This window comes from Arabidopsis thaliana, chromosome 4 (genome assembly GCF_000001735.4).
Source record: "Arabidopsis thaliana chromosome 4, partial sequence".
Lineage (NCBI taxonomy): Eukaryota > Viridiplantae > Streptophyta > Magnoliopsida > Brassicales > Brassicaceae > Arabidopsis > Arabidopsis thaliana.
The window spans coordinates 13,770,027-13,797,462 of NC_003075.7; the positions used below are offsets into that span (position 1 = coordinate 13,770,027).

Here is a 27,436-nt window from a genome sequence, read left to right on the forward strand (position 1 = left end):
TTATCTCTAGCCCATTCAGACGCCTGAAATATCCATCTGTTATTAATTTATTATTCATTGTTTTGGTTGTTATTTTAAAGAGTTTTTTTTAGTTGAATCCAAAATTCATTGTGAATCGAGAAATTGCAAGAAAATAATGGCTCCGATTGGTAACCACTTTTGAGGAAAACAATGAATAGGAAAGTCGTGTTCCTTTTTGTTCCTCGGTATTTTTTACCATTTGCAAGGAATTTTTGATCCATTTTCAGACAGGTGGATCCTACATTTTTCCTCATCATTCCTCAAAAAAAAAGAATGATAGAACAAAATTGTTCCTCCCCAAAATTCCTATTGTTCATTTCTTTGGTCACCAATCGGAGCCAATATAAAAAATTTGGGTAATGGTTTCTTTTAGTTTCTAAAAATCATGTAATGATGTGAGTGAATTATAATGAATATTTATATTGTAAGGAATAAAATACATATTTTATTTCAAGAAAATAAACTTATATCATGAAATTTTGATAGTTGTAGATAGTCATTAATTCATTATTATACGACGTTTTGGATATTGAAAAATTTAGACATTACAAAAGCCATGAAGGGGTGTTAAACTTTACTATAATGGAAAAAAGCGGTTTAAAATTCAGAATGCATGGAAAAAACAAGTCTAATGGGTTTCACATGGTGAAGAACTGTGTGTGAGTCATCAAAGATCCGGCGCCGTTCCCTTTTAGATATACCGACGTCAAGAAATAAAATGGCAACAATTAAAAGCTTCGTAATGACGAAGCGCATTTCACCTTTCAAAAGTGTCTTCTCTTTCTTTTGTCTAATCTTTTCTAAGAAAATAATTTCTATCTTTTGCTTAGATTTCAAAAGATTCAATCCAAGTTTTCTTTTGGTGGGATAAAGTAAAAGATGAACATGTAACATGGGATCCAAAGTCTAAAGAAGGTTATATTTTGTGAACTATATCTAACAAAGAGAATAGTGGTGACACACTTTACACTAAATCCAAGTCACTAGATCCTAAAAAGCTTATAACATGACGACTTCAACAACATGCACCTCATCTCTTCTGCATGAAACCCAATCACTGTCGTCAATATATATATGCACACACCTAAGTTCGTGTATCTCTACTATATATAAAGGTAAGTGTGCATAGTTTGAGTTAGAAATTGGAATTCGACCAAAATACATAGTTAAAGTATAATGGGTGATCTTCAAATCGTGCCGGTGTACAACAAGGTGGAAGCACAGTACGTAGAAATGATGGTGCCTTTGTATTCTTACGGTTGCGAGAAGAAAGTCAAGAGGGCTCTTTCTCATCTCAAAGGTACGTAATCAATAGTTTTAATGGTTATGATATCATAGACGACTATGCATAAATAATTAATAAGCTTATTATATTTTCTTTATAACGAATAATCAGGAATATATTCAGTGAAAGTAGACTACTACAATCAGAAGGTGACGGTGTGGGGGATTTGTAACAAACTCGATGTGTTAGCGATGGTGAAAAAGAAGCGAAAAGAAGCTCGGTTTTGGAATGTAGAGGAAGAGGAGAATAATAATCCAGAGAGCGTTGATGATTGCATTGTCGTAAAAGAAGACACTATTATTAAAACTTCATTTGATACCGATAAATCATCGGCGTTTTATACGTATTCTACAACGCCTCCGAGATTCAGTATAAGACCTCCTATGTCACTTATTAGAACCTCTTCATTCACATGGAAAGCCGTGAAGAAGGTCTTCACTAGATCCCTTTCCTTTTGAATCACGTCTATATATGACTCTACTAAGTTTCTAATAAAGCTCCAAGAAATCACGTACGTAACTTTCATTGGATCTCTTAATATATACATAAATACCAAAGTTTCTATATAGTTGATAAGGTTTGCATCTCGCAACGGATTGATGGTACGTAGTTCAATGGTCACCGCATTGTTCGTAAAATCTTTCTTGGGACACATATGTAATTCAGTTGTATGACGCTTATCAACTCTGAAGTTAGTTTATATTCGAATGTCTTTAATTTTAATTATGGTTAGTCTTTAAAACAATCATAAGAGGTTATCAAGAAAAAAAAAGACCGAGTCTTTCGAGAAAAATAAAGTGATAACGCTTTATCTTCCAGTCCACTGTACTGAACTTAGGAGATCATCCACTATTTTCTCGGACAAAGCCCTAGTTCCTCTTTCAGAGACAGAGGTGACAGACACAAAAACTATAATAAGAACTCGCAGCGGAAGATCAACCAAGACCAGATCTGTTCCCTCGCATCCAATTCCCATCGCCGTTGCAGAATCAGCGAATCCAGAATCGGACAATGACTCGGTAGCTACAACAACGGAAGTGAGAACTCAACGTCGTCCTCGTCAGAGCGTGGGGGAGTCTTCTCGTCCCAAGCAGAACACGCTGAACAAGAAGAAGGAAGAGGAAGAGAATGATTCGACTCAAGTGATCGACGAGGAAGAAGAAGAAAACGCAAGGCGAAAGAAGCGTTGTATTCATAATCTCCGCAAGGCTATTCAAAATCTTAAGGAATGTGTCGACATTCTTGAAGGCTTCGTCTTTTAACGATGACTCTCTTTCTCTGCATGTTGCTCTCTATCTCTATCATGTCAGGACTCTTGGTGTTATTACTTCTTTTAGGTTGTTTCTATGTTATGCTTTGTAAGCTTTAACAATGGCTATCTCTTTGTTTGTTATATATAAAAATCAGTCAGTTAGATCAAAGACCTTTCATTGAATTTGGAATGTTCAGTTGCAACAGAGATTGTAGTAAAACATCACATCTACCTCTATTTCTGGCTACTGCTCTTCTTTTTCAGTAAATTTCCAAACTTCCGAAGCAAAGGCTTCTTCTTTTTCTGTTGTTGGTCCTTTGAGACCACATCTTCTGTTTGTTCTGCTAAAGACAAACCATTACTTAACTGATCAAAGTTCTCACTACCTTCTGCTTTCGAGTCGACTTCTTCTTCAGCAAAGTCATGCTCTGTGTCTCTCTCTGAAGAAGCTTCTCTCTTTTCTAAATGATACACTTCGCTTTCCACGGTGTCTTTATCTTTACCTTTCTCTCCTTTTCCTATTACTTGAACGTTGTGAGCTGACCAATGAATTGTTGTGTCATCTTTCAAATGTCTATCAATAGCTTCCAAAGGACTTTCTTGTACTTTTTGTTCTCCGGTACTGTTATCAAAAGGATTGGTATTAGTAATCTCTTCCCCTTTCTCATGTGTGGAAGAAGCTTCTTCTAGCAACTTAGATAACTCTTCGATCTTCTTAAGTGCAGAAGCCTCTCTGGCCTTGAGCTCATAGTTATCGTGAATTACGGTCTGCAATTCTTTGTCAAGTAAACTCTCTTTCATCTTTGACAACTCCTCTATCCTCTTTGCAGCTGAAGCTTCCCGCACCTTAAGCTCCTGATTTTCGTTTCCCTTATCAATCCAACTCTGTTCTAGATGTAACAACTCATCAATCTTCTTCAAAGATGATGCCTCCTTGGCCTTAAGCTCCTCATTTGCCTGAAAAACACCCTCCAACTCGTTCTCTTTATCAAGTAAACTCTGTTTAAGATTTTTCAACTCTTCAATCTTCTGAAATGATGATGCAGCTTGGGCCTTGAGCTTCTCGTTCTCAACAACTGCGGTCTTCAGCTCCTTTTCTTTATCAGCCAAAGTTTGTTTAACATCGGACAGCTCCTCTGTTGTCTTAAGCGATAAAGCCTCTTTGGATTTGAGCTTCTCATTTTCGAAAACAACATCTTGTAACTCACTCTCTTTCACGAGCAAGCTTTTATTTAGATTTGATAGCTCTTCAATCTTCTTTTCGGCCAGAGAGTCTTTGGCTTTAAGGTCCTCAATCTCAAGAACCATATCATGCAGCTCATTTTCTTTATCAAGAAGATTTTCTTGCAGCTTTGCTAACTCTTCAATTTTCTTAAGATAAGCAACCTCCCTTTCTCTAAGCTCTTCATTTTCTTGTGTGGAACTCTGAAGTTTGGCTTCTCTATCAGCAAAGATTTCATCTACCTTTGATAACTCCTCAATCTTCTTCTGATAAGCAGACTCCTTTTCTCTTAACTCTTCATTTTCCTGAACAACGGTCTGCAGTTTGGCTTCTTTCTCTACTAATCTTTCATTCGACAATGACAACTCCTCGATCTGCTTAATATTTTCAGCCTCCCTTTCTTTGAGCACCTCAACTTCTTGAATACTGCTCTGCAATTTGGTTTCTTTATCAACCAATCTCTCGTTCACTGCTGACAACTCTTCAATCTTCTTCAGACAAGCAAGCTCCCTTCTTCTAAGCTCCTCAGCTTCTTGAACAGTGCTCAACAGTTTGGTTTCTTTTTCAACCAAGCTCTCTTTCGCCGCTGACAACTCTTCAATCTTCTTGAGATAATCAATCTCCTTAACTCTGAGCTCCTCCGCTTCTTGAATAATGTTCTGCAGTTTTGTTTCTTTATCCACCAAGCTTTCCTTCACTTTTGACAACTGATCGATCTTATCAATAGAAGAAACCTCCATTTCTCTGAGTTTTCTGTTTTCTGCAGCAGTGTTCTTTAGTTCATCTTCTTTCTCCACCAAGCTTTCTTTAAGTTTCATGCTGTCAGCTTTCGCTACTTCAACTATTTCCTGCAGATCCTTAATCTCCTCCTCAAGTTCCTTACGATTAGTTTGCATTTTGGCATCTTCTTCTTTTGCGGCACACGCCTCAACTTCCTTAAGATGAAGCAAATTCTTCACTTTGCTAAGTTCTTCCTGCACAGAGAAATTTCCATCTTCCAATTTCTTCACACATAGCATCAAATGAAGTTCTCGCTGTTCCCACTCAGTCTTAGAATTAAAAAACTCATTCTCAGTGTTTTCCAAACTACTTTTCAGGCCATCAATCTCGTTTCTTGCATCTTCAAGCATTTTCCCATGCTTTTCATTTGTATCTTTCTCAGCCAACTTCAAACTTTCAATCTGGACTCCACAAAGTTCGAGCTCCGCTTGACATGTTAAGAGCTTCTCCTTTGCTTCCTTTGCTTCAACAGATACTTCTTGCAAATCCAAAGTTAAACTCTCCATAGCTTTCTTGATTTTCTCTTCTTCCTTCTTACAGTTTTCCAACTCTGTCGCAAGTTCTGTCTTTTCACTTAATAGGTTCTGAATCTGTGATGTTGCAGTCTTTTCATTCAGCAAAGCTCTAACCTTTTCCCCTTGGGTGGTTTCAAGGTCAGATTTTATTGACTCAACAAGCTTCTCAAGTTTAGAAGTTTCTTCTTTTGAAATGCAAACCTGGTGTTGAGATTCTTCAAGATCATTTTCCTGCCTTCCAATCGTCGTCACCAGAGACTCAACCTTTTCTTTTAACGTAGCATTACCCAACTCTGCCTCATGAAGTGCATGATTGTTTTCCTCCAGCTGCTTCATAGCTAAATCTAAAGATTCTGAAGCAGATGTCTTTAACTCCTTTGATTCTTCAACTTGTTTATCAACCTCGTTCTTCCACTCTGCTGCTAAGTTATTAGCATAGGATTCAACCATTTTTGCAGCTTGAAGATCAACGTGGAGCAGTTCAATGGACTCTTCTTGATCCTTCAGCGTATTCTCGAGGATGCTAACTTTCTCAAGTTTCCCTCTCAACATCTCAATTTCAGACTTCAGTTTAGACACAACCTCATCATCTTCATTACTTTTCTTTTGTTCATCTGAACCAACCAATGCTTTTAAACGGCTTAACTCAGAAGAAAGAATCTCCGCCTTCTCAGCCTGATTTTCAGCAATCTTAGTCGCTTCCTCGGCATGACTGAGAGCCTTATTTTTAGCATCAGCAGTCATAGCCAATTCTTGTTTAATCCTGTGAAGCTCTTCTGTGGTAGAGAGAAGAGCTGAGATGTCCAAAGCATGCTGGCTTCTAATAGACTCAACTTCTTTCTTCCAAGAAACTTCCTTTTTGTGAACTGCTTCAATTCCCGCCTGTTCTAGTTCAACCGCTCTGAATTTCTCAATCTCAGAACTCTTCTCTGCGTGATGCTGAGCTGCCAATGCCTCTCTCAGTTTCTCATTGGCTTCTTTAGTCAGTTTCTCAGATTCTTTAAGATCATCAAGAGCTTTAGCTTTATCTTTCTTGAGCCTTTCTATTTGCTCATTAGCTTTCCTTAAATCCTCTTGAGTTTGTTGAACCAGTAGCCCAGTTCCCTTCCCTAACCGTGATTGCGATTTCTGAAATGCCATACAAATGATGATCAAGAAATAGTCTTTCAAAGTTGAAAATCAAAACACGTGAAGCATCAAGTTATTGGATGGAGATGGTTTTACTTGCCTCAGGAGGAGTAGGAACTCTTGCAGTCCGACGATCAGAAACAGGCTTGGAGTTAACAGTTTGCGGTGAACGGTCTATTGAAAGACGAGTGCTCTGCACCGGAGATGGCGAATTGCCATCGGATTTAGTCACTGTTGGTTTACTCACTCTTGGTGTTGGTGGTGACGGTTTGCTACGAGGAGTCTCCATTAAACCAGTTCTACATCATCAGAAAGATAAACCACAATGTCACAATCTCACCATTTAACAATAAAGAAAACAAAACAGACCATCCATCATCTCCATTCTTCTTAGAATCTTTGGATTCATGATTAAGTAAGCTAGGAACAGGATCCCATCTCAGTCTAGAGATCTATCAAATTATCAATAATTAAGATGAATAAACATTTAGGTACACTTCAACTGTATCCAAAAAATCATTGTTACATAGTACATGGACTATTGGAGAATTCCGTTAAAAGTGTTGGGAGTCTCACAAAACGGAAGATAGAGACTTTAAAGACAAATAAGTCTACAAGTGACTACAGAAGAAGCTTCTGCAAGATCTAAACCAATTTGTGGAACCAGAAGCAGGGAAAATCAGATTAAAAGTAACAAAATTAATGCAACCAAAACAAAAAACAGATGACTGAATAATTCCAGAAGAAAAAACAAGGGAAGGAGAAAGTGACCCACATAAAAATCCAACAAAACATAACTACATTTCCGACAAAGAAAACAGAAGACAGAGATTTCAAATTGTCTTCTGAGTTAAAAACTAAAGTTTGGTTAATTATCCTCACTTGGTTCTGGACGCCATTGTTGCCGAAGAAGAGCGTCCTCAAAAGAAAAAAGAAAAAGCGAATTGTTGGCTGCTAAGATTCAGGCATTGATATGGGAGAGACTAAACAGAGACTCTACAGATCGATTCTGTTTCTCTTCTTCTTCAGTGGGTAGGATTGCTTCTCCACAAAGTCTTCAACTTTTTTAACACAACAAATTCTTTTCATATATAAATGCAAAAAAACAAAAAGAAACAAAAGAAAGTGAAAAAATAATTGGGTAATGGGGTTATGGTGTTTCCCAGAGTGGTTACCCTCGTTCTCTCTCTCTCTCTCGTCTTTTTCTTTCTCTTTCCCGGTTTATTTTTTCAATTATATTTAGTAAAATGATAAAAGTAGAAGAATACGTGGGAAGTGAAACTACGAAAATGGCCATGGCTTAAAGTGTTTTTGCATTGCCTGCATCAAAGGGAATGAATATGAATGGACGTTGCTCATTATGTGGATAGACAAGTAACTCTCGTAATCTTTTTTTTGTTAAAAATCTTTAGATCCATTTGATTTTGGGTCATGTGGACTGCATGTGCCTTTTCAATCATTTATTTATTTTCCAATAATTCAACCATACAACTCTTATAGTATTCTGAAATCATAATCTGTTTTTTTTCCCTATTGAAATCGTTGAAACTATATTAAAATTAAGATTTACTAGTATGTTACATGTTGCTATTTTATGCATATGATATGGATGCAATTTCGGCTGTACACGTAAATATAATAAAATAAAACTGGTGGATTACTTCGTATACCACATTAGTGATAGAAGAAACACCATAATTTATTCATCTTAGTAAAAATAATGACAATTATTTTCAACTTAGTGTTAAAGTGTTCAAAATGTAATCATATGAAGGGAAGGGATTATATACTTTAATCATGGGTTTTGTAAAGGCCTGGGCGTTTTAACCGAACCGAACCGAACCGACCCGACCCAACCGAATTCAAACCGACCCAAACCAAACCCAATCTAAGACTCAAACAATTCGGTTGTATTTTATCTCAACCCAAATGGGTCGGTTCGGTTTGGTTTTGAACCAAACCGAACCGACAATCCAATGTCTTTATATACTTAATTAATTAATTCTATAAATAATATTACAAATAACTCTAAATATTTATTTATCTCTAACTAAAACTCTAACCCTAAAAAGTAAAAACCTAAGGTTTACTTCTAACTTCGTTTCATTTGTTCTTCCGTCGTCTCTCTCTACTCTTTACAGCCACGGTATGATTTTTAACTACTCTCTAGCAATACAATTACGCTCATCTCAATTTTAATTAAATATTATGAGTATATGATGATTTTTTCAATCTGTACGTACACCGCAAAGTCATGGAAAAGAAAAATCTGTGTTTGCGTTGTCTTGTTTCTTCTATTTACTTAGATTTTTTAATTTTTAAGAATAGGTTTCATGTAGGTTGGGTGATTTTGTTTGTTTACAATATATATAATATATCTTAGCATTCATACCAATAATCAATGGATTTTCGTGCAAGAAAACAGATCAAACATGTTTATTTAGTTTACTAATAATGAAAGATGTTTTAATAGAAACGTAATTGTATTCTTTCAATTGACTAACAATTTTATACATGTTTTGTTTGTAGATGTCTAAAAGAAACACGACTAGCAATAAAAGAAAAGAACCCGAGTCTCCAACAGTGTCGCCAAAGGCAAAAAGAAAACTACCTACAAGATCAACAGCATGGAAAGTCTTTACGAGGTTGAAAGATGATGATAATAGTTGCTCATGCAATTATTGTGGTAAAATCTATTCATGTAATCCTGTTACATGTAGAACCAGCAATATGAATACACACATGAGAAAGTGCAAAGCTTATTTGGATCATCTTGAATCTAATTCTCAGAATGTCATAGTCTCTAGTGGTGGTGGTAATGGTGCTGGCATGATAAAACCTTTTGATCAAAACGTGTGTAGGCAAGCAACGGTAAAAATGATTATCATGGACGAGTTGCCGTTTTCTTTTGTGGAGAATGATGGGTTTAAACATTTTTGTGAGATGGCTGTCCCTTGGTTTACTATTCCATCGCGAAGAACAATTACTAGGGATGCTGTTGGTCTGTACAGAGCTGAAAAAACTGCATTGAAGACTATTTTAAGTCGAAATAGGCAGGCCATGTCGTTTACCACTGACATATGGACTTCTATTACGACATTGAGTTATATGGTCGTTACTGCTCATTTTATTGACATGGATTGGCAATTGCATAGAAGAATTATTAGTTTTAGTCCTATTCCTGATCATAAGGGAAAGACCATCGCCAATCAGTTTTTAAGATCTTTGGATGATTGGGGTATTGAGAAAGTATTTTCTATCACAGTGGATAACGCAAGCGCCAATGATAAAGCTATTACTGTTTTGAAAGAGAGGCTAAGTAACAGAAATAGTGATGCTTTGATGATGAATGGTGATTTTATGCACATACGTTGTGGTGCACACATTCTTAACTTGATTGCCAATGAAGGTCTTGAAGATATAAGTAATAGCATCGTAAGTGTTCGTAATGCTGTAAAATATGTGAGGTCTTCTAATTAAAGGCTGGAATCATTTAAGCGTTGGGTGGAGGTTGAGAAGATAACAAGAGGAAGTGTGGTATTGGATTGTGTTACTAGGTGGAATTCTACCTACTTGATGTTGAAAAGTGCACTTAAGTATAAAGTTGCATTTGATAGGATGGCTGATATGGATAAACCTTATGATGCATGGTTCAAAGAGGTTGATTCTAATAAAAAGAAGAGGGACGGACCTCCAATGGCAATTGATTGGGACAATGCTCGTCATATGGTAAGGTTCTTGAAAGCTTTCTATGATTCGACTTTAGCATTCTCTTCTTCTATAAAGGTGACATCAAATGGTTGTTACAATGAGATCTGCAAAATTCAGTCAAGTGTGCAAAAAATGGCTTTTAGCCAAGATTCTGATTTGACAGAGATGGCTTCTGCAATGACGGCCAAGTTTGACAAATATTGGGAAGGTACAGAAAAAATCAATAAGATATTGATAGTGGCTGGTGTACTTGATCCTCGTCGCAAAATGGTATTTACAATGTTCAGTTTTGAACTTATCTATGGAAAAGGTAATCCAAAATGCGTTGAAATGAAGGAACTCGTGATGGATGTTTTGGAGAAACTATTTGACATATATAGTGTTCGATATGCCACTTCAAATCTACAACCTTCTGTTTCCTGTGACGCTGAGAACGTAACCCAAGTACACCAAGACTTTGAGAATATGGAGGTTGACAACATTGATGATCCTTTTCTAAAATTTATGGTTGCTAAGAAGACTTCTGTAGCAGTGGTAAATGAATTGGTAAAGTATTTAAAAGACGAACTGCATGTAACTACTGAAAATAGTTTGGGGCTCCCGTTTGATCTTCTAGATTGGTGGAAGACAAATAGCTCAAAATACCCAATCATGTCTTTAATGGCTAGAGAGGTTCTTGCAATACCAGTATCTTCGGTTGCGTCGGAGTCTGCTTTTAGCACGGGTGATCGTATCCTAGATCAATATAGAAGTTGTTTGACTCCTGATATGGTTGAAGCGTTGGTTTTGACTCAAGATTGGTTACGTGCTTCACTTCGTTCAGAAGCAATGAAGTCTCTTGATAAGCTAGAGGAAGAGAACAAGTTTATGGATTCACTTGAAGAAGGTATTTTACTTTATTTCTTTATAATAATTATATGTGACAATCACTTATAGATTTACTCTCTGTTCATGTTAGTGTCTAATTTTTATTTTATTTTGTTAGAGTTTAATCCTCCATCTCAGAATGAGAAGTGAGAGCGATAGGTACATGTCTAAGTAAACGATTAGTGGGAGCAGAAAAAGATTAAAGAGGTAATGATCTTTCCTTTCTATATATTAGTTTTACGATGTTGGTGCTATCTGTTGTTGAAAAGTTTAAAATTGTTAATTTATGTTTTTTTCTTTCTGTTCTTAATAGTTTATACTCTGTTTTGGTTTCCAATATTCTAGTTAATACTCTGTTTCAGTGTAAGAAGTGATTGGTTTTATTGTTTTCGTTTCGTCTTTATATAGTTATAAACTTATATGCAAGTTATTGACTTGTTGCAGATTCTTCTTGATGACATTGGGTGAAGGAATCATGGAAGATTGTTATGTTACGTTGTTGGATTTCTTGCATTTTCCTTTCTTTTAAATTCTAAGTACTAGGCATTTGATAATTTTGATTTGAACTTGTTACGTTAATTGATTTTTTGAACCAGATTAAAACCGAACTGAATTAAAACCGATCCAAACCGAACTGAACCGACCTAGAACTAACCCAAACACAAACCAAACCAAACTAACTTCGGTTGACTATGGTTAGAGTTTTACAAAACCCAAATAAACCGAACCGAACCGAACCCAAACCGAACCCGAAATTAAACCGAAATGCCCAGGCCTCACTTTGTGTTTTGTCTCTTTTGCATCTATATCGATACAATTAAATAATAACACAATTATGGTAAGCAGCACAATGAATGGAGTTGAGTAACAATCAAACTAAATCAAAGTCCTAGTACTACCACCTACATTTATGATTTGTCCTTAATCATTCTAGTTTAGAACTTAATTAGATCGCACGTCAAATTGTTGTTCGTTGATCTTTTATTCGTATACTTGTTCGTCTCCTAGTCGTAGGTGAGATTTTTCTTTCCATGTAATCAAATTGTTGATGCTTGGTTTGCTCGTAATATAAAAAAAATTGCTGAAGCCTGGAAATGATATAATTTTCTTGGTAAAGGTACTCTCGCGAATGAACCTTATTGTTATTAATATCGTTTATGGAATTGGATCCAAATTAATCGCTTGAGAAACCTGAGCAGTAAAAGTTGAAGCTAATTTACACTTTTTAAGATTTTGATTCTTAACCACGATAAATTGGGCCCATAAATGAAATAATGGGCTAACAGAGAATCAGAAACAGAGGCCCATTTTAATATAAGAGATAACATCATATTAGTCCCACATCGCTTATACAGTAAAACGAAACAGAGTTTATATAGAGTTAGAGTCGAAGTAGTGCTTGTCCCTTCGGGGACATCCGATAAAATTGGAACGATACAGAGAAGATTAGCATGGCCCCTGCGCAAGGATGACACGCATAAATCGAGAAATGGTCCAAATTTTTTTTGTAAAATTTTCCAGATCAATAATTTACATGAAGCAGAACTCTTTCTTGTTTCAGAGCTTTCGGAGAGCTACTCTAAGCCTCTGCATGTTCGAAATTTCTTGGCCTACCCTCTGTTAATAACTTCACCAGTGCGAATCATATAGAAACTGGACAAGATTCTGTCTTACAAAATGTCTGAGTTTTGTTATAACACTGTCAATGCTAAACATGCTTATGGGATTTCAATTTTGCATTTCACAAAAACTTAATAATAGTTTCTGCAAGAATATTCTATGAGACCATCAAATCAAAAACAAAAAATGTCTCAAACTTTGTCGGAAACATATACTATATACTAAAATGTTACATACAAGATTACAAGTCAATTGCAAAAGGCACTACTACATGAAGACAAAGAATGAATCAAAAAGCTAAAAATCACAAGCTAAAGAGGTTTCATCAAGACCCAACATCTGTTCGAACACCAGAACCATTGAGACGGAAGGCATGTGATCGAGCCAGCTCAACCGCGTCCTGAACCCTAAGCCTGGTTCCTTGTTGACCCACCACAGTTGCTGCAATCGTTGCAGCCATATCTCCCATTCCTTTCAAGTCAGAGACACCCCTCAAGATACCGTATAAGATCCCTGAAGCATATGCATCTCCAGCACCACATGTATCAACTGGCACGCATGGGGACGGAGGAATGTAGATGGCCTCTCCTTTTACTCCAATATATGACCCGTTGATTCCATCGGTAACAGAAACAAACGGAACAAAGTGGCTCATGTATCTTGTCGCTGAAATTGGACTTTCCTCTGCGGAAAAGTGACAAAACGCTCTTGCTTCATCGCTATTTGCAAATACAATATCCGCATAGTTCCCCACAATGTCCCTGAATCAACAGAAAACCATCAGCATTTATCTAGGTTCAAGTTTCGTTTTTTCGAGAGACATTCACAGCTTGAAGCATCAAAGCTTCTATGACTTATCAAGCTACAGAAGATAATCACTCTCTTCGTATTATTTCCAACTGTTCCTATCCGATGGAACTGACCCAAAATCAAATAGACGCAAGAATGTATTCAAGTAAAGGGAGAAGAAACTGACCAGAAATCATCATAATGCCTCTCTATGCAGGACACATCTGATGCTGTCACAGCAACAAGTGCCCCGTTTCTGTGGGCTTCTTCGCAGGCTTTTGTTATGGTTCTTATAGTATCAGGAAGCTCAAACAAATAGCCTTCCACAACAAAGACATTTGTCTTGGCTATCAAACTAGCCAAACAAGAATCATAATTAACGACAGAGGATGTTCCCTGAAATTATACATAACATTAGGTTTGTTATTTAGTGGGATCAATAAAACTGAAAAACTTATCAGAGTTAACAATGCTACTACTATCTCAATGTGGTTGCTTTATGGAAGCAAATCGATCCTACCACTACAATGATCTTGCACGTCATCTACTTCAAAAGTTAAACTTTGCTCGACTCTTGTGGAAGAAGAAAGGGAAACCCTTACATTTTGAATAGTAATACATTGCAAGAGCAATTTGCTGAGATCAGAAATCCTACCTGATATGCAAGCATAGTACGTTGTGCATCAGGAGTTGTGAGAACTATCACTGTTCCTGTTGTTCCGTCCTTGATTGGAGCAGAAAGAAAATTTACATTTGCTCGTCGTAGTTTAGTCCTATAGAAACAAAAAAAAAAAAACTTGTGAGTATACCAAACCAAATGTAATGATAGGCTAGTTTGACGCCTTACAAACTACTCTTGTATAGTAACGATTCTCTACATAATTCCATACTCCAATTCTTAAGAGGGGAATAAAAAGTAGACTATGTCTAACTACATACACAATTAGCCAAAAAAAAAGAGAAGGGCCATATAAGTAAGACAGTTTAGTACCCGTAAAAGCTACCGAGAGGGTCACCTCCAATACTGCCAGCCATTGCCACATTCAAAGGCCGGTCACAGATGGATTGAGAACCTAATCTTGCGAGAGCAACTAAAGTGTTGGACAATGAGCCTCCAGCTGCCGCCTTATAGCTACAACCATCCATTGCTTGTAATAATTTACCCCTCTCCTCGTGATTAATCAGTTTCCTTGTTCCCTTTTCTAAACCAAGTTTCTTTAGAAACTCATCATCCACAACTCCAGAGAAATCTACCTAAAACATAAAACACATCATCAATAACCAAGTAAGTATTTTTAGGATCCAGATTCACATATTTCAACCATTTGGTGGCTTCAAGGATAAGAAGAAGCTAGAAGCTAGAAGCTAGAATGATTTATTATAGGAAACAAAAACTCACCATGGCTTGGCCGAGACCCAAAACATCCCATCTCTCAGGCGAAGCAGCAGAGGAATTATTAGCATGGACTTGTATGAATTCATCGTCGTCTTCGTCTTCATTTCCAATCCTCTGGATTTCACCTTCATCCATATCATCCAATTCAGCACCGGCTCCGCCACCAATCCTACAAACCAATTGCCTATTCTCCGCCATGGAAACAATCCTCAAGTTCCCAGAAGCTCCGAAAAACGAGGTCGCGGTTCTGGTTCGTAAGGTTCCTTTGGGGTGATATAAAGAGTAAAGACGGGAGAGAGAGGAGGAGGAAGCATTATTAGAAGCGGTAATGGCGGAGAGAGTGAAAAAAAGAGAGGCAGAGGTAGGAATTGGAGAGAGGAGGGAGAACGCCATGGAATTAGATAGTTTTGCTCTTTGAATGAAGAAAGCTCACATCTCCATTCAAAAGCGAGAGGAGCAAGGAAGACCAGCAAAACCCGAGAGACGGCCTCTGAGAGGATAAAGTATGACTTTGACTTTATATGTTTATTTATATAAATCTTATTAGGATAAAACTCTATTTCTTATTTATATTCAAACCCAAAATTTCAGAATAAGCATAATTGCTAACAATTTTATTTTAACTGTATCTTAAAAATAATAATGTATGTTGCGTCTATTTATAAATTTAAAATTTGTTTATACTATTTATCATTTGTGTTAAAATTGGCTAATTCTTCTAGTGAACACATCCTTATACGTGGCGTTTGTAATTATCGGGTTAGTTACCAATTACGGAGAATAAAAAAAAAAAAAAAGTAGAGAGCTATTCCCGCGGTAAATTCTTCAACAACTATCTATTTACCTTTACACCAAATGTTGAAAGAAAAAACAGAATCAAGACATTCAAAAACGAAAGCAGAAAGCCAGAAAGAACCTGAAAATCTTGATCTCCACCGTTCTTAGTACATACTAAGATTCATTTTCTCGAAAAAGGAAAAAGAACCGAAAAAAAAAATAAGAGACGCAAGTATGCACAATGCCTAACCTTTCCACCTACAATAAGTTTTGGAGCTGTGAGTCCAGTCTCTGCTGCAACTCTTTTACCTTCTGCGAAAGCTCAATCTTCTGCTCCTTATAGCTTCTAAGTAGATACTCTTTCCCATCTATCACTTCTTTAAGCTCACTCACTTCCTTTCTCAACATCTCTACTCTTTCTCCATCCCTTAGGCTCTTTTCTTGTGACTCATAATTGCTTTCGCTGTCCATAAACCCGCCATTCCAAGGTCCAACCGGAGATGTCTTGCCATTGCTGTCCGCGCCACATCCCACGCTGTGATCAGCAATTGCCTTTCTCAGTCTTTGAACTTCTCTTTCTGATTCAAACAGATCTCTGTTCAGTGTGTCTAGCTGTGCCTGGAGATGGCTTGAGTGTGCCGTCTGTGCGTTATACGAGTTTTGCAGCTCTAGAATCTGTTCTTGCATTTCCTGTATCATGTCATCCCGTCTCTTCAGCTGCTGCCTTAGTTTCTGTATTACTTCTCGTTTGCTGAAAATGTCTGAGCTGGTTTCAGATACGCAAGGAGAATCTGAGCAGTTTGAATTGTGATTGTATGGTCTTGGGGGAAGTTCCAGGCGATCAGGAGAAGTTGCCCACATGACTCCATTCTCTTTGCTCGATGGAGCAGGAACTGTCACAAGAGGCAGTGAAGTGTCAGATGCGGATATCATTTGCTCGCTTGTCACCTCTTTTCCTTCCACACTCTCAGTTCCTATAAAAATAAAGAAGCAAAGGCTGATAAGATCCATACACGACTGTTTGCTCTGGACTACATGAATATTAGGATTCAGAGATTTTCCAAAGAGAAAACATAACTCAGGTCTGGATCTAATAGTACAAAACTTGTAACTATGCTTAACGAGGTCTTGGTAGATAACAAAACTAGTAACTGTTTTTAGCATTCAGCCACTAGACACAGCCATCAATGGAGAAAACCTGCTTCCCTAGTTGCCAGCCCAATTGATGCAAATTAATGGTAATATGCCACAACGAAACAAGAGATATTCGATTCAACCAGTTATTGCAAGGTGGCAAATCTTGTAACTATTTTACTCATTCCATAACTTCGAATTGGATTCCCCTAGTTGACAAATACATCATGAGGTAAGATAACAGAGGCTAGAACTCTATAACAACATCTACACATTCTCCCAACTAGATTTTACTATATATCACACATCGTTTTAACTTCATGAAAGGAAACCCAGTAAGACATGATGCGAGACCAAGAAACAAGCATATAGCGTTTGTTTAGTAGATTGAACAAATATGTATGAGGCAAAACAGAAAGTTACAAAGTCACACCTGGAATGGAGCGGAAGCAACAAAAATCATTATTTTGTGTACAGGAAGATGTGGTAGAGTGTAAGCAACAGCTTGTAGATTTTTGCCTCTCAGATGTTCCATTAGCTGCACAAGAGGCTTTCATTTAGTGATAGAAAAAAACTAGAACCAAATTATAAAACATGTTAAGCAACACAGCGATAAAGTAAGTACGTTTTAATCCAGCAGAGCCATTTGATTGAGGTTTCGAATCAAGCGACTGCTTTAGCTTGTATCCAAAGCGAATGGACAATGTGCTCAACAATGCACCCCCTGCAATTAGTATCCAGTTTGGCCCTTCACCACAAAATTTATCACCTCGCTGATGCTTGGAAATGCCATTTCTTCGTGTACTCATTGTATGAGAAAGTCAAAATGTATCTATCATCCAAACATAACCTACATTGAACGGATACAAGAATCAATCATCATCAACGATCAGAATGAATTGGGCATATGTCAACAAGAAACCTGGTGTCAACTCAATAAAATCAACAAATATACAATTTTAAAATCATCAAATGCTTAATACCCAGAAAGATTCCAGAAACTAGAATATGAAAAGATAATGAGCACAAAGAATCACGTTTTGAGCATTACCTCAAACACAGTCAACCAGAGAAGGAAAAACAAAAAAAAGATCTAAAATGATAGTAACACTGAAAAGAGAAAGACAAAAAAAAAAATGGAAGATTCTCTAAGTCAAACATTCTCAGTTGAGAAAGTATACGACGAATCCATGGAATCATATAGGAGCACAGACTCTACCTCAAAAAAAGCAAATGCAAGAAAAATGGAGTTCCCTGAAAGAGTAATCGAAACGTTGATGCCATGGGATTTAGATTCTAAAACTACAAAAGCAAGAAGAAGAGATAGATACTTGCCTTGAACATGAAGCGAAATGAAAATAATAACAACCCTTATTTTTTTCGATAGGGGCCGTTAATCGATATCCCAACAACCCTTAATGAACACAACAATCGCAATCAGAAGGAGAATAAGGAATTACATAAATCCGAGCTCGAAAATAGATTTTCCGACGAATCAAAAATCAGTGAGCGAGCGAAGCACCCAAAAACAGGGAGAGTATAAAGGACTCTTTAAAAAACCTCATAGACAGCAGAAAATGGGCATTAGGGCTCCATAGTTTCCCTCCCGAGCCAGAAAATTTCTCCCGCTTGAGTTTCAATGTTTGATGGGTGGTCCTTGCAGCTTCGAGAATCGAAAAAAATCGCTGAGAGAGAAATACGATTCCGTGAAGAATCGCAGAGTCTCCGACGATGATATGACTGTAAAACCCCCGGGGAGGAGAGAGAGAAGCAAAGTGGAGGGGAAGAGGTTGAAGAGAGACGGCGCCTCACAGTTACAGCTCCGTTGTTGTTTTTTCCTTCCACTGTTAATTCATTTATTAAAATAAAATCACGCACGCGTCAACCACGTCCCATGGATGACGCTCACGGTGGTTAACAAACTCAGCTCATATGTTTTTTTCTTCTTTCTTTTCTTCTTTACGATTTCAATTTTTTAGTAATGAAATTTAATAGATAATTTGAGTATGAATGAACATTTGACATCTTTATCCATGTGTAAATGTTTGCACTTTCTGTTGATTATTTTTTTTTTTCTATTTTAAGTCACTACCAGCTAATGTGATGATACATTTTTCTTTTGTCTTCTTCACTATGTGACAACTACAAAATTAAATATTTGGTCCTTCCTTCTCTAACGATTTTCTTCCTTATGAATATCAAAACCTGACTGAAATAAGTGCCAAATTAAATTTTAGCAACCCTTCTTTCTCTTTCCTTAAGAACAAGTAACCAACTTTCTTGTAAAAAACTTCAACTGCAATTCTACAATTTAAGCCTTGAGACACGATATTGTATGAGTTTGCAACTTTCGAATATCCACTTCACCAAGAGAAAAAAACAATTTGGATAAAATCATAATTGACACCCAAAACAATGTAGTCAGTTGATAAGTTTCCCCGGAGAAATTGAGATATTTTTGAACAAAGATTCATATTTTTTACTCGGGGAAACAAAAGAGAGTGGTAAGAATGCACAATGCCTAACCTTCTTCACCTACAAAATGTTTGGGAGCTGCGAGTCCAGTCTCTGCTGCAACTCTTTTACCTTCTGCAAAAGCTCTGTTTTCTGCTCCTTATAGCTCCTAAGTAGATACTCTTTCCCATCTATCACTTCTTTAAGCTCACCCACTTCTTTTCTCAACATCTCTATTCTTTCTCCATCCCTTATTCCATTTTCTGGTGACTCGTAGTTGTTTTCGCTGTTCACATCGCCACTCCAACCATTGCTACCTGTGTGTCCCACGCAGTGATCAGCGATTGCCTTTCTCAGTCTCTGGACTTCTCTTTCTGATTCAAACAGGTCCCTGTTTGTTGCGTCTAGCTGTGTTTGGATATGGCTAGAGTGTCCCATCTGGGCGTTTAGCGAGTTTTGCAGCTCTAGAATCTGTTCCTGCATTTCAACTATCATGTCGTCACGTCTCTTCAGCTGTTGCCTCAGTTTCTGTATTACTTCTCGCTTGCTGAAGATGTCTGAGCCGGATTCAGATACGCAAGGAGAATCTGAGCAGGTCGAATGTTGATGGTATGCTTTCATCGGCACTTCCAGGTGGTCAGGAGAAGATCCCCATACGACTGCACTCTCTTTGCTATATGATGAAGCAGGAACTGTCACAAGAGGCAGAGAAGTACTGGACTCTGCCATTTGCTCATTTGTAGCATGATTTCCTTCCCCATTCTCAGTTCCTGCATAAATGAAAATAAGAAGCCAACTCTCAGAACACCCACACAAAACTTTTCTGCCATAACACAAGCCATCATTGGGGGATAATACTACAGCCTTCATAGTTTCCAGCTCATTAACGTAAGTAGCTACTTAAGTATGAATCCTGATTGGGGTACAAAGACATCTTTAGTCAAATATTGTTCCTGATTGGGTTACAAAGATCATTATGCAAGATACTAGAGGCTACAAATATGTAAGAACCATCTCCATATTCTTTCAACTATTTGACAACATCTCCCAAAATCTCTTTTCACTTCAAAGATACCACAAAATCAAACCCCAGTAAGAGACTATGTGAAGTGAAGTTATGTATAAGCAAATTCAGTAGTAAGAATAACAAACTCACAAACTCTCACCGGGAGTGCAGTGAAAGCAACAATCATTATTCCTTTCACAGGGTGATGCATTAGAATGCAAGCAGCAGCCCTTAAATCTTCCTCTGTCGGTTGTTCCATTAGCTGCACAACAAAACAACCTACCAATAAGATAGAGAATACAAGCGAATTCTAGGACATGTAAGCACTAAACAACCAGATAAGTACGTTTTAATCCACCAGTGGCATTGGAATGAGGAGGTTTGGAGTCAATAGACTGCTTTAATTTGTAGCCAAAACGAATGGACAATGTACTCAACAAAGCACCCCCAGCAATTAAGATCCAATTTGGTCCTTCACCGCGAAAACTCTCAAACCGCTGATGCCTGGAAACGCCATTTCTTCGTGTAGTCATTGTAAGAGAAGGTCAAAAAATGTCTTCTATCATCCAACCTTAACACTGAAGAGGAAGCCACAGTCTCAAGTTTAGTAACAGAACAGAGGCCTTTAATCGTAATCAAACCCTATGCGAAGGAAAAATGGCAAACAATTGAAGAACACAGAGGCTCAACGACAAAAAGAAAATCGGAGAACGATTCAAAACACCAAAAGTGACGATAAAAAGGAAACAGAAATCGGAAAATAAACCTCATCGGGATGGGTAATACTGCAGGGACGATTCTCCCAGAAATTAGGGTTGCTAAGTGACAACGATCAAGTAGATCGAGAGACTAATGAAAAAGCTAAAGTTTGTAGAACAATTATGATAATCAATGGTCTCTAGAAGGGAAAACGAAGAAGCTTACCAGGCTGTTTTAGAGAGACAGCGCGGCGCAGAAACAACTACTCAAAGGCCGTTGAAGCTTCTTTTTTTTTTTCTTCACCCGCCGTGAAGCGTCCCAAATTATCTTATTTTCATAGTGTATAGTACTGTTACTAGATATTTTATTTCTCAAGAATGTCGAATCGAAATTGGCGGAAAAAAAAGGCGAAATAAAATAATGTGGAATCGAGATTACTACTTAGGCCTTTTGATTGATATTAAACTGAATAATTCCTTCATGATTTTGTATAATGTAAGTAACAGTTGATTTAACCTATTTCACAAATAAAAAGTAACGATTAAGAAATGAGATTAATATAGGATCAAGATTACGACAAAACGAAGGATACATTTCTCTTTATTGGCGGCAGTGACTCTTGGTGATCAGATGACAGAGGTTATCTCATTCCTAGAGAATGTAAATTTGTTCTCAACCTATGCACTACTACTGCACTAAGAAGTTGTAAATTATTCTATATATATATTTCTTTAGATTTATCTTCGTTGTTTTCTATGAATGTATTTTGGAATTGAAAATCCTTGGACTGGATACAATGTGACATTGAAGTCAATTACATGCATATAATCAACCGAAGCAGATATTGAACCTAACACACGTACCAACTCCTTCTCTACCACAATAATCTCTCACACCGAATCAACCAAAAAAAAAAAACAGTCATTTTCGGTTAATGCCTCATTAAATCATTGTGGCCACTACTCTTTTTCTTTTTCTTTTCCTTTCTTTTTTGTGTGTGTATGTGTTTCTTAAAGTACTGCATGAAAAATAATGTATGCATATAAATAAGGTAGAGATCTATTGAATTTTATATCAGATATATATTATTGAATGGTAAAACCCCAAAGTCTCATTCTCTTTACAACTAATCACACACACCTGAGGAAGAAAAAAAAACAACAACTCAAGACTGATCCTTTCAAAGCAAGAAAATGTACATAAGTCAACGCTAAGTAGTGGTCATTGTTTCAAGTTTTTCATCTAGATCAAAATTTAATCAACCACCTCATTTGCAAGGGAACTCACAGATGCTTGCTTAGTCTATTGGGTGCTTATCAATTTGACGAGATGTGTAGTGCGCAGAAAGCAGAAGCAGAGAAAGAAAAGCGCTAGCCACGAATATTGCATCAAACCATCGATGATAGAAATCAAACTGAATATCTCCGCCTAATACATCTGTTATTATCCCTCTGTGCCAACAAAAACACCATTCGATTATAATCCACATTTCATCTTTTCAACAGAAGAACGGTTGTAATTATTGTTATAGTATTATCTTACGTACCTGTACTCATTTCTCAAGCTTTTTCTTATAAGAAGAATGGAAGACAAAAAGTACATTCCCATGATTTCTGATAGGAAGAGCACAACATTGCTTGAAGATCCACTTCCAACCCTCGACACTGCAAAGAAGAACTGTACAAGCGAATTGAAAAAAAACTCCCCAATTCAATCACCAAAACGTTTAACAGTATTCAAAACAAAAGCTTTCAGTATATTGCGAGTTACAATTACTTAGATGTAAAATCACTATACTAATGCCAACCAAGAAAGTAGCCTCTGTTTTTATGATCAGACTGAAATTACATTGAGTTGTTCTGTAATGCTACTGCAACAAATACGTTAATTCAATCACTCTACATCTTCCACTCTTAGGATATACATCATATATACTTTGCTTAAGTAACTATGTGACTGTCACAAGGAAAGTTAGCACCAGCTAAAAGAAGTGAAAGCCTCCGTCTAATATTTAAACATGATAATGCCAGAGCAAGTTTTCCATTGACACTATATAGCTCCAAAACAAGTGGATAACATACAAGATCGTATAAAGACGAATGGGAGAAATTTAAAAGCTGAAATCAGAACTCACCTTCATCAGATTCGTCAAGAATCCCCTCACTGATATCACGATCAACATCCCAATAAATAACAGGGAAATATACTGAAAATAATAAACAAAGAGAGAGCATCAGACCTACATAAGGTAAGTTGAGAACCATATAAGCATCAAGATAAAAAGCCATCTAGTGTAACAAGGTCTAAGAAATGAGAAAATTCACATCCCATCAAAGGCCCTATGAAACTAGAGTTATTAATTGAGAAACAATAATCCTATAGCTTTTCATCTGGACGATATGTTGTAAGGAGAAAGAATATTAACAAGCCTGCTTGCAATTCTTTGAATCTACTACTCCATACAACAAAAATCCAAAGTCACACAAACCTGTGAGAGCAATGCTGCATCTACTCCTATATCAAAGAACTGCAAGAATATGCTGATCATCATCGTGACAGGATCTTTCGTGCCCGCCTGTAAACAAGCTAATCACTATTCCATGTCGTAAAAAGTAAACAAATGATGATAACGCTGCAAGAATTTATTGTAAAGTGTATAAGAAAACATGGACAAGAGAATACCTCCTTGAAAACGACACTTTGTAGAGACTGCAGATAAGACAAACGAAAAATAGAGAAGTTAGAAATACTAGTTCACAGTTACAAACTTACAATAGACAAAACATTTGACAAGAGATATAGGAGATATTTTCATCTAATAAACCATTACTGGTCTCAGAACAGCTCTCTTTTCAAAGAAGTAAAGAAGTTCAGACAAAGAAACTCCTTAATTTTTGAACTCTGCATCAATCTATAACAAAAACTAACACTGCCATTGTCACATCCATGCGGAAGAGTTTGACATAGTCTTGCAATGCTAGGATAACATAGAGTTAAAATTACTAAAGGCTAGCACCTCACATAAAGACAAAACAAACCTTTAACATCTTATACACACAGTAAATGGAACACGCATAGCCAAGAAAGTTCTGCACATGACCCTTCCAAGTTCGAGAAAAAGCAGCAGCATCCTGCAAATGAAATGAAGTAAGATAAGTGCTTATCAAATGTTTATATTACTACGTAACAAGACCACCAGGTAATAACCTAGGTAATAAGTAATTTAGTCGAAGATGTCATTGCCATGCTGATGAGTAAATTCGGTATTTAAATTAAAAATTAACGGAAAAGTACTGGAAGGGAACCTTTGCTTGGCGGAGTTCATAAATTTCCAAGAATAGCTGCTTTGACAGCTCTTCTAAACCTTCCACCTCTGCCTCCATTAGTTTTATATCTGCATAAGAAAAACATTCATGAATTTAGGGAGATATCACTAGAAAGTATAGAACTTAGATCTCATCTTATTATGTGTATGCACACATAAAATGTTAAAAGGAAAATAAGTAGTCCTATGCTACCTATGATCTGGCAACAGGGGGAAAACTGTAATAACTCAACAACTTTATTATCCCAACAATAGACGAGCTGAACTGATCTCAAGTCACTCGAATACTTCTTTACTAAATTAAAGGTCTCATTTGTACCGTAAAGTTTTTATGTAAGTACCCCTCTTTGGTAAGAAAGCTACTGTTCTGCAATTCTTCTTTTTCTTCATGTTGTTGGTTTAACCACTGAACTACTAGTACATCGCCACAACTAAATAGTAAAAGTACTGTAACCTCATTCTCTTTCTACTCTAGCCAACACCACCAAACATGAGCAAACCATCCTCGTGCTTTACATTCTTAAGAATCTTAGTTCTCTGTTTCCTACTACAATATTCAACATTTTCCTAACGGTGGATGATGATTTCCTGATGACGCGAAAATAATAAAAAAAAATCAGAGTAGTCTGTACTTTATTTTTCGTTCTGCTCTTTACAACTGGCAAGCAAGACATAGAGTAAGGAGCTCATGAGAAACCAACATACTTTCAAGTCATCTAGATTTTTCCAGCTCACAGAGACAAGGTGACAATTCAGATGGTTTATTTCACAAAAGAGAGACAAAGATAATGCACATGTAAGATCACTCGTAGAGAGATAATGTTGTGCAGGCACAACTGCGTCTAAAACTAAATTATATAAACTGACCTTGCTCCTTTTGGTCATCTTGAACCGACCGCACAACAGTCCCGACAAATCTTCTAAAGAAAGATTTACCCTTTTGATGCTGGAAGCCAAAAGCACCAGATGATTACTTCCTAAGCTAATTTCAGAATTAGAAAAAGCATAATTACGAAATATCTCTTATCAGTCTATGGCATTCAAACTGATGCATGGATAAGGAAGTATTTTGATAAAGGAAAAAAAAGGGGGTCATTTCAGAGTCTGAAGAGCATTTTGATACAGAAGTACAGAAATAAACAGATCTGATACGAATCCTAACCCAATACAGAATGTTAAAGAGTATAAAAATCTAAGGTACAATCACGTATTGCGTACGCTAATATATAAGACAGAATCATACCTCTTCTGATACTAGACTTCGTTCCACCTCAACTTGACATAAAAGAATTTTCTTCTTCTTAGCTATGCAAGTCTCCATTGATTGCATCAGTTGCCTTTCCAGCGATTTTATTTCTGATTCTTCAATCTCCCTATATGTTTCCAGAGAGAAAGAGAGACAGGAAAACGTGCAGTTAGATCACAAATTTCCCAATCCAGCTGCTCTTCTATCAGTGTAGATCCATTTACATCACAGAAGATGAAAAGCTTCATTCAGAGTTCAACTACTTCGAATCAAAATCCTCAAAACCATTTGCAATAAGAATAACGCACAAGGTAGAAGAAGAAAATCTACTAGCAATTATAGAGGGAAGTACCTAATAAAGAGCGATATATAACTGTAGGGCAAATTTACAGCTCCAAAACCCGATAAGACGGCCATGAGGGTCACACCAATGACCCCGATTCTGCTGACCAGCTGAGGCATTGAAAAGAAACCTTTCAAGATAAAAGGGTGTTTAAGTAAAGTAGTCCAACAAGTGGGTGACAAGATCTTAAGCATTTAAAATAAAAAGAACCAAAAGCGTTTGTATATACAAAAGCTACTGTCACAAGCATAAAGAAGGGAGGATGATTGACCCTGCGAATTTCTTCTGACGGTATTTTCTACAGTCAGGCAATCATAGTCAGTGTCAACATGCTCAGATTCTCATTTCAATTTAAAACAACATACCCTACTCCACACATCCAGAAGTACACATTGTTCATAATAATGTTAATAAGATCTAACTTCAACTTCAACTTCCTTCTTGCTTATACAGAGTTGAAAGGAGAAAGAGGGTGCATAAACTCAAGAGGTACCTTTGTCTGAAGGCATAGGAAAATGTATTCCCATGCGCCAGAAAGCATAAAGGAACGCTGTCAAGAATAACAAGGCCCCAACAGCAGCACGCTCTCTTCTTACACCTGAAATGATGGTTTTAGGTAAATATAAAAATTAACAACAGCCAAATCAAATTTCTGTAACATGTGGTGCTACGATGTTTAATCAAAAAAACGAAAGAAGGAAGGATTAACGCCATAAGGCAATGAAAAATTGCTTATACATATTCATCAGCAAATAAATTTAATCCCAAAATGTAACAGAATGTCAATTATCAGGCCTCATACTATTTCTAAAAGATAAATTGATAAAGCAATAGATCGTCCATCATATAACATACAAACCATTTTAATAATTCCTAGGAAGCCTGAAAAGAAAAGGAAAGATGAAGAACATCGATAGCAAGGAAAAGGCTTACCAGTGTTACGAAGCATCAAATAGCAATGATAATAAGGTAACATGAAAACAAGGAGCACTATCAAACAAAAGAGATCCACCTTCCAGTTTACCATCCTTGCCCTGCAAACAAAGATAAACCTCAATAGAAAGTACTAATGGTGTCATGATAAAAAGAAATTATTGGTGTCTAAAATCAAAATGATGCAATTCCCGAAGCTCAATGACTGTATTCACAACACTTTCATATTATGTAAAATGACAAATTCCATCTATAAACCAAAACTTGCTACTCGAATTTGAAAGCTTACTCTCTAGATAAAACAGGGATGATTTCGAAGAGAACAAGCTGTAAAAGGTTGCAAGAGAAGGCGAAGACGACGCTGAAAATGATTTGAACCAAAGCTCGCTTCTCTTCGTACTCTTTGTAAAGCCTCCGGTTGAGAAACCATAGACCAGCCGATCCTAAGAGACACAGAGATCCAATCACCAACATTCCCTCGAAGATCCCCCATCCGTAACCCATCTCTCTCTAATAAGGAAACAAAACTCAGATCTCTTTCTCTCTACCCCAACACTCTCATCAGAGTCTCAAGCTTCCGCTATTCGACTGAATTTGCCGACGAACGGTGGTTCCTTTGCTTTTCATCAGAATCCCAAATTTGGTTTTTGTATTAAACCACACTAAACCGTATCTCCGTACCAATTATTTATTATTTAGTTTTGCGCGACTGATTTCCGGTTCAACCACCCGAATCATGCCTCGTTCCCGCCAAATAGGATTTAGTTCCCACTTCCCATTAACAAAGCTAAAACTATTAAACTCTTGCCGTTTCGCAACGGCCCAGAAAGACCAACAAATATATAACCTAATCTGTTGCGCCATCTTCCAGAGTAAAACACCTTCCCTAAAGAACAAGTACAAGAAATGGAGAAGACAACGACTACGACGTCG

The 27,436-nt window shown here is 37.0% G+C and overlaps 6 protein-coding genes, 1 non-coding gene and 1 pseudogene across 26 annotated transcripts; 3 read left to right on the plus strand and 5 right to left on the minus strand.

Annotated features, from left to right (window-relative positions):
* Positions 1-1,062: 1,062 nt before the first annotated feature.
* On the plus strand, positions 1,063-2,568 carry AT4G27590 (Heavy metal transport/detoxification superfamily protein; the record flags this gene model as incomplete). Of its 2 annotated transcripts, NM_001160799.1 has the most annotated exons (4): positions 1,159-1,321; positions 1,418-1,737; positions 1,917-1,963; positions 2,061-2,568. In NM_001160799.1, exons 1-4 carry the CDS (start codon positions 1,198-1,200, stop codon positions 2,566-2,568), a joined length of 999 nt encoding a protein of 332 aa, NP_001154271.1. In that variant the 5' UTR covers positions 1,159-1,197. The 2 variants fall into 2 exon arrangements, with proteins under 2 accessions (NP_567779.1, NP_001154271.1); NM_118895.2 differs by lacking the exons at positions 1,917-1,963; positions 2,061-2,568 and having other exon boundaries at positions 1,063-1,321; positions 1,418-1,859.
* On the minus strand, positions 2,059-7,432 carry AT4G27595 (WEB family protein (DUF827)). 2 transcript variants are annotated; one of them, NM_001341863.1, is made up of 3 exons: positions 7,086-7,432; positions 6,304-6,502; positions 2,059-6,203 (listed from the first exon to the last, which is right to left on the minus strand). In NM_001341863.1, the coding sequence occupies exons 1-3, from the start codon at positions 7,100-7,102 to the stop codon at positions 2,793-2,795; spliced, it is 3,627 nt and encodes a 1,208-aa protein (NP_001320076.1). In that variant the 5' UTR covers positions 7,103-7,432; the 3' UTR covers positions 2,059-2,792. The 2 variants fall into 2 exon arrangements, with proteins under 2 accessions (NP_001320076.1, NP_001328421.1); NM_001341864.1 differs by having other exon boundaries at positions 2,100-6,203; positions 6,780-7,411.
* A 1,300-nt stretch (positions 7,433-8,732) lies between these two features.
* On the plus strand, positions 8,733-10,928 carry AT4G27597 (annotated as a pseudogene; the record flags this gene model as incomplete). The annotated part of the gene is made up of 1 exon: positions 8,733-10,928.
* Positions 10,929-12,186: 1,258 nt separating this feature from the next.
* NARA5 (pfkB-like carbohydrate kinase family protein) lies at positions 12,187-15,108 on the minus strand. The gene is made up of 5 exons (NM_118896.3): positions 14,590-15,108; positions 14,182-14,444; positions 13,846-13,963; positions 13,378-13,586; positions 12,187-13,162 (listed from the first exon to the last, which is right to left on the minus strand). Exons 1-5 carry the CDS (start codon positions 14,977-14,979, stop codon positions 12,727-12,729), a joined length of 1,416 nt encoding a protein of 471 aa, NP_567780.1. The 5' UTR covers positions 14,980-15,108; the 3' UTR covers positions 12,187-12,726.
* U6.3 lies at positions 12,190-12,290 on the plus strand. The gene has a single exon (NR_142165.1). It is a non-coding gene; the product is annotated as an other RNA (small nuclear RNA).
* A 260-nt stretch (positions 15,109-15,368) lies between the features above and the next one.
* AT4G27610 (intracellular protein transporter) lies at positions 15,369-18,490 on the minus strand. Of its 9 annotated transcripts, none has more exons than NM_118897.3 (5): positions 18,058-18,489; positions 17,833-17,911; positions 17,123-17,347; positions 16,931-17,035; positions 15,387-16,337 (listed from the first exon to the last, which is right to left on the minus strand). In NM_118897.3, exons 3-5 carry the CDS (start codon positions 17,304-17,306, stop codon positions 15,622-15,624), a joined length of 1,005 nt encoding a protein of 334 aa, NP_194491.2. In that variant the 5' UTR covers positions 17,307-17,347; positions 17,833-17,911; positions 18,058-18,489; the 3' UTR covers positions 15,387-15,621. The 9 variants fall into 9 exon arrangements, with proteins under 9 accessions (NP_001329629.1, NP_194491.2, NP_001329627.1 ...); NM_001341867.1 differs by adding an exon at positions 17,717-17,751 and having other exon boundaries at positions 17,833-18,437; NM_001341865.1 differs by having other exon boundaries at positions 15,369-16,337; positions 17,717-18,461.
* A 249-nt stretch (positions 18,491-18,739) lies between these two features.
* Positions 18,740-21,026, minus strand: AT4G27620 (intracellular protein transporter). 3 transcript variants are annotated; one of them, NM_118898.3, is made up of 4 exons: positions 20,724-20,899; positions 20,304-20,535; positions 20,118-20,219; positions 18,740-19,721 (listed from the first exon to the last, which is right to left on the minus strand). In NM_118898.3, exons 2-4 carry the CDS (start codon positions 20,488-20,490, stop codon positions 19,033-19,035), a joined length of 978 nt encoding a protein of 325 aa, NP_567781.1. In that variant the 5' UTR covers positions 20,491-20,535; positions 20,724-20,899; the 3' UTR covers positions 18,740-19,032. The 3 variants fall into 3 exon arrangements, with proteins under 3 accessions (NP_567781.1, NP_001328544.1, NP_974627.1); NM_202898.3 differs by having other exon boundaries at positions 18,795-19,721; positions 20,882-21,026; NM_001341871.1 differs by having other exon boundaries at positions 18,740-20,219; positions 20,882-20,964.
* A 589-nt stretch (positions 21,027-21,615) lies between these two features.
* GTG2 (GPCR-type G protein 2) lies at positions 21,616-27,279 on the minus strand (the record flags this gene model as incomplete). 7 transcript variants are annotated; one of them, NM_001203925.2, is made up of 15 exons in its annotated part: positions 26,793-27,130; positions 26,504-26,604; positions 26,064-26,168; positions 25,580-25,700; positions 25,225-25,354; positions 24,849-24,927; positions 24,175-24,246; positions 23,962-24,050; positions 23,695-23,787; positions 23,339-23,365; positions 23,145-23,231; positions 22,791-22,862; positions 22,203-22,333; positions 21,944-22,107; positions 21,616-21,796 (listed from the first exon to the last, which is right to left on the minus strand). In NM_001203925.2, exons 1-14 carry the CDS (start codon positions 27,005-27,007, stop codon positions 21,954-21,956), a joined length of 1,476 nt encoding a protein of 491 aa, NP_001190854.1. In that variant the 5' UTR covers positions 27,008-27,130. The 7 variants fall into 7 exon arrangements, with proteins under 7 accessions (NP_001190854.1, NP_001329564.1, NP_194493.2 ...); NM_001341873.1 differs by lacking the exon at positions 24,175-24,246 and having other exon boundaries at positions 21,616-22,107; positions 22,203-22,320; positions 26,793-27,121; NM_118899.4 differs by lacking the exon at positions 24,175-24,246 and having other exon boundaries at positions 21,719-22,107; positions 26,793-27,279.
* Positions 27,280-27,436: the final 157 nt, after the last annotated feature.